General features: G+C 46.9%; 1 protein-coding gene across 1 annotated transcript in view; it reads left to right on the top strand.

The window, feature by feature from the left end:
• The window catches only part of LOC119427367 (protein jagged-2), a 46,269-nt gene that overhangs the window by 36,990 nt on the left and 5,106 nt on the right, over positions 1–4,173 (top strand). Inside the window, exons 20-24 of the mRNA XM_037694969.1 lie at positions 438–523; positions 1,049–1,162; positions 2,195–2,310; positions 2,432–2,692; positions 2,979–3,110. Of these exons, the coding sequence (XP_037550897.1) occupies positions 438–523; positions 1,049–1,162; positions 2,195–2,310; positions 2,432–2,692; positions 2,979–3,110 (709 nt within the window). The remainder of the gene's footprint in view (positions 1–437; positions 524–1,048; positions 1,163–2,194; positions 2,311–2,431; positions 2,693–2,978; positions 3,111–4,173) is intronic.

Here is a 4,173-nt window from a genome sequence, read left to right as displayed (position 1 = left end):
GATGATAGATGGTTGGATGAAGGATGAATGATGGATGGTTGAAGGATAGATGGATGAATGATGGATGGTTGGATGAAGGATGGATGGGTACTTTAAGCAGGACTTTACTACATTCAGGCTGTTGAAGCTTGAAAACAGCGCCCCTCCCCCACCTCCTGGCAGAAGGATCAGAAAATCAGTTTTTCTTTGTTTTATTTATTCGTTTATTTAAAAACTTTCCTTCTGACGATTTTTGATTCTGTTCCAAACAAATCCTGTTTTTAATTTTATGTGTAACGGTCAAGGTCAGACCCAGACCTCTTCAGAAGGTTTACAGCAGCTTCCCTGGTGGTTCGGTGGTTCAGTGGGTGTGTTCCTGCAGCATGACAGGCTAAAGCTTCTCCTGGTGTAAAAACAATAAATGAGTTTGTTCCTTTGGTGTTTCCTTCTCTTTGCAGCTACAACGGAGGCGTCTGTGTGGACGGCGTGAACTGGTTCCGTTGCGAGTGCGCCCCAGGATTTGCCGGTCCGGACTGCCGCATCAGTAAGTCCCTGAGAACCCGAGGAGTCTCGTGATGGGCGGAAGGTCAGGGGTCAAAGGTCAGGGACGAGCAGGGTGAGCCAGTTGTCTCAGAGTCACAGATTAGGAGGTTTTTAGGGGAACGGGTTCACCTCCTCCCTCGATGCTGAGCAGAGTGAGGTCTGTCAGAGCACTCCGTCTCCGTTTCTGAGAAAATAATGTATTATTGGCATGGCATGACACAGAGAGGGATGAATAAAACGTTAATCTTACTCTAAATTTGGCTTCAGAATAAACTTGGAGGAGAAAAAGACGAACCTGGTGTTGAAAACGAGAACAAACACTAAATGAGAACTTCGCTTCATCACCTGCTCTTTTATTACTTCAGTGAAAACAGCTGGGTTTTTGTAGTGGGTAACTGGTTCTGGACTCTAGTGGTTAGTGGATCAGAGACAGGGCAGACCAGGACAGGACACTGGTCTATCACAGGACCTTGTTAGACGTGTGTTTGAAAAACCTTAAAGCGCTCTGATGTTTCTGTCTCCTCAGACGTAGATGAGTGCCAGTCCTCTCCTTGTGCCGAAGGTTCATCTTGCATCGATGAGATCAATGGTTTCAGATGTTTATGTCCTCCAGGACAGGCTGGAACTCACTGTCAGGAGTGTAAGTCCAAACCGTCTGTATACTCGTAGTTTTATCCTTTTTACATCAGCATCCATCCATCCATCCATCCATCCATTCATCCATCTGACGGGGTTCTTCTGCCAGGCATTCTCAGCAAACCCTCACTACAGTTTGGGTCTACCGGGTATCTCCATTATCTTCCACTACCATTTGATCCAACCCACTACCAGGTGGTGATCAGTTGACAGCTCAGCTTCTCTCTTCACCTAAGTGTCCAAAGCAAATGTCCGGAAATCAGATAACAAGACTACAAATCCAATCATCGATCTACGACCTAGGGCGTCCTGGTGCCAAGTGCACTAATGGACACCATTTTGTTCAAACATGGTGTTCATGATGGGACAAACCCTGACTAGCACAGAAGTCCGAACAATGCTCAGGTTCAGATCAGAGAGGCTGTTCCTCCCAATCACGCCCCTCCAGATGCCACGTGGGCATTGAAGTCCCCCAGCAGAATAGAGTCCCCAGCTGGAGCACCTTCCAGCACATCCTCCAAGTACTACAAGAAGGCCGGATACTCTGAACTGCTGTTGGAGTGCATGGTGCATGGTGACTGGATGAGGATCTTCAAAGTGTTCCTTCCTCTGCCCCAGCTTGGGTCAGTAGTTCATCATCCAAATCAAGTCCAGTCTGGGACTTGATTTCCCTTTTCTAGTACCAATGATTAGCAGACCCAACCAACAGAGTCCCTCTTTTCCAAAGTCCTTCTTTATTTATCTATATTAACTTTACTGTCTGTCGAGTTTATTGGTGTGCCTATGGTTACTTGTGACAATATTAAAATATTTAAACTGTTTCATTAACAGCACAGCAGCTGCCTGGATGAGAGCAAAGATAAACAGGATGTTTACTTCAGGTGTATGAAAAGATTACAATTTGAAGAACAGTACTATATTACTGATTTAGATTTAAAAATGTTAAATGTGTCTATTTGTACATTTTCTTATTTTATTGGGGTTTAGACAAATTAGGAAGTTAATCCCTCCGTTTCAATATTTTCCCTCTCTCCAGTCATTGGACTTGGGAAGCCATGTCGCCACGGCGGCCTGCAGTTTCCTCACACCAGTCGGTGGGACGAGGAGTGCAACACCTGCCAGTGCTCCAACGGAGAGATCAACTGTTCAAAGGTTCACCAGATCACTCTTTGGTTCAGGTTTTAACATCTACAGATGAATTAGGAGAAATGACGGAGGAGTTTTAGTCCTCTGAGACAGAAGAGCTTGACTCAAGGACTCCGTGATCTTCCAGGTGAGGTGTGGTCGTCGACCCTGCATCCTCCAAAAGGCTCTTCCACCCTCTGAGGCGAACCACCCATCCTGTCCTGGGAACCACGAATGTGTTGAGCATCCGTTCCTCACCTGCTTCTCGCAGCCTTGTCATCAGTGGGGTGTTTGTTCGACACCAGACCCCCTGACTTCGCTGCACACTCGGTGTGAACCCAACAGTGGTTACCTTGACAACAGCTGCGCTCACATCACACTCATCTTCCAAAAGGACAAAGTGCCACAGGTAAATAAGAGTTTATGTCCTGGACGTGTTTGTGCTTCCATCCATTTATTATCTTTACCCGCTTCGTCCTCGTTGGGTCGTGGGGGTCACTGCTGCCCATATCCAACCATCACTGTGTGAGAGATGGGGTACACCCTGCACAGGTCTCCAGTCCATCACAGAGACACATAGAGACAAACGAGACAAACAACTCACTCTCAGACTTTAATCTCTCTCTCTCTCCCTCTTTGTCTATGTGTGTGTGTGTGTGTGTGTGTGTGTGTGTGTGCGTGCGTGTGTGTGGTAGGGCACCACTGTAGAGAACATCTGCTCAGAGTTGAGGTTCCTTCCTGTGACTCGGACTCTGGCCAGGGAGCAAACGTTGCTCATCCTCTGTGACCTGTCCTTCTCCACCAGTGATGCTGTGGAGGTTGCCATGGTGACTATCGCACACATCCTTTATATACGTAGATCTGACCACATTGTATTTGAATACGTCATAGAGAAATTTAACACAAATGCGTTTCTGACTGTTGCTTCAGTAAACAGTTTCATCTCACTGCTGTTTTAATCCTCTCCTGGTTCCCGGAGACCCGCTCAGACAAGAGACCCCCTCAGAGACCAGAGACAACCCACGACCTTTAAGCCAATAAGGTCCCTCAGACATCATTTAGTGTTCTGCCTCACCTGTTTGATCCGGAGTCTGGCTCTGAGGTTCTGCCTCACCTGTTTGATCCGGAGTCTGACTCTGAGGTTCTGCCTCACCTGTTTGATCCGGAGTCTGACTCTGAGGTTCTGCCTCACCTGTTTGATCCAGAGTCTGACTCTGAGGTTCTGCCTCACCTGTTTGATCCGGAGTCTGACTCTGAGGTTCTGCCTCACCTGTTTCTGACTCTGAGTCATGATGGTCACAGAATCAAAGAGAGGATGATGATCGTCTTCAGAACTTAAACTGGTTCAGTTCTCTTTACATTTCTGTTTCCAGAGCAGTTTTTTTTCTTCCAGCTGGTTTTTACTGAAACGATGGCAGAGTCTATCAAAGGTTCTGCTGAGGCAAGGTTGGTGGGCCTAACTCATCTTTGTGAGTCTGAGGCAGGTCCCAGCAGGGTAGATAGTAGGGCTAACTGGTCTTCATGTGTCTGTCTGTCTATCTTACACCTCTGTCTTCGGTCCTCTTCATCCTGTCATTTGTTTCTTTTACTGCTGTTCTTCCTCATTGTCTTTCTGTCTTTCACCCATTCTCTTACATTTTGATGCCAGTCTGTCTCTCGGCCTCCCAGACTTGAAAGAAATCCATCACGTCGGGGTTTTCAGATCTTAATGGATGAGATTATCTCTTGTGTGTTTGATGAAGCAATTCTGAGTAACAGAAAGAGGAAAAAGGAACGGTGGATCTGACCCCACAGCTTCTCTGCACAGCAAGTTGTTTGGAGAAAAGGTCTCGAACCTGAAACCCAGAGGAGCTGAGGGAAACCAGTGGAGCTGAGGGAAACAGAGGAGCT

Source organism: Nematolebias whitei, chromosome 21 (genome assembly GCF_014905685.2).
Source record: "Nematolebias whitei isolate Nwh7 chromosome 21, NemWhi1, whole genome shotgun sequence".
Classification (NCBI taxonomy): Eukaryota; Metazoa; Chordata; class Actinopteri; order Cyprinodontiformes; family Rivulidae; genus Nematolebias; species Nematolebias whitei.
Note: the sequence above shows the minus strand (reverse complement) of the source record. Positions and strands in the feature narration are given on the sequence as shown.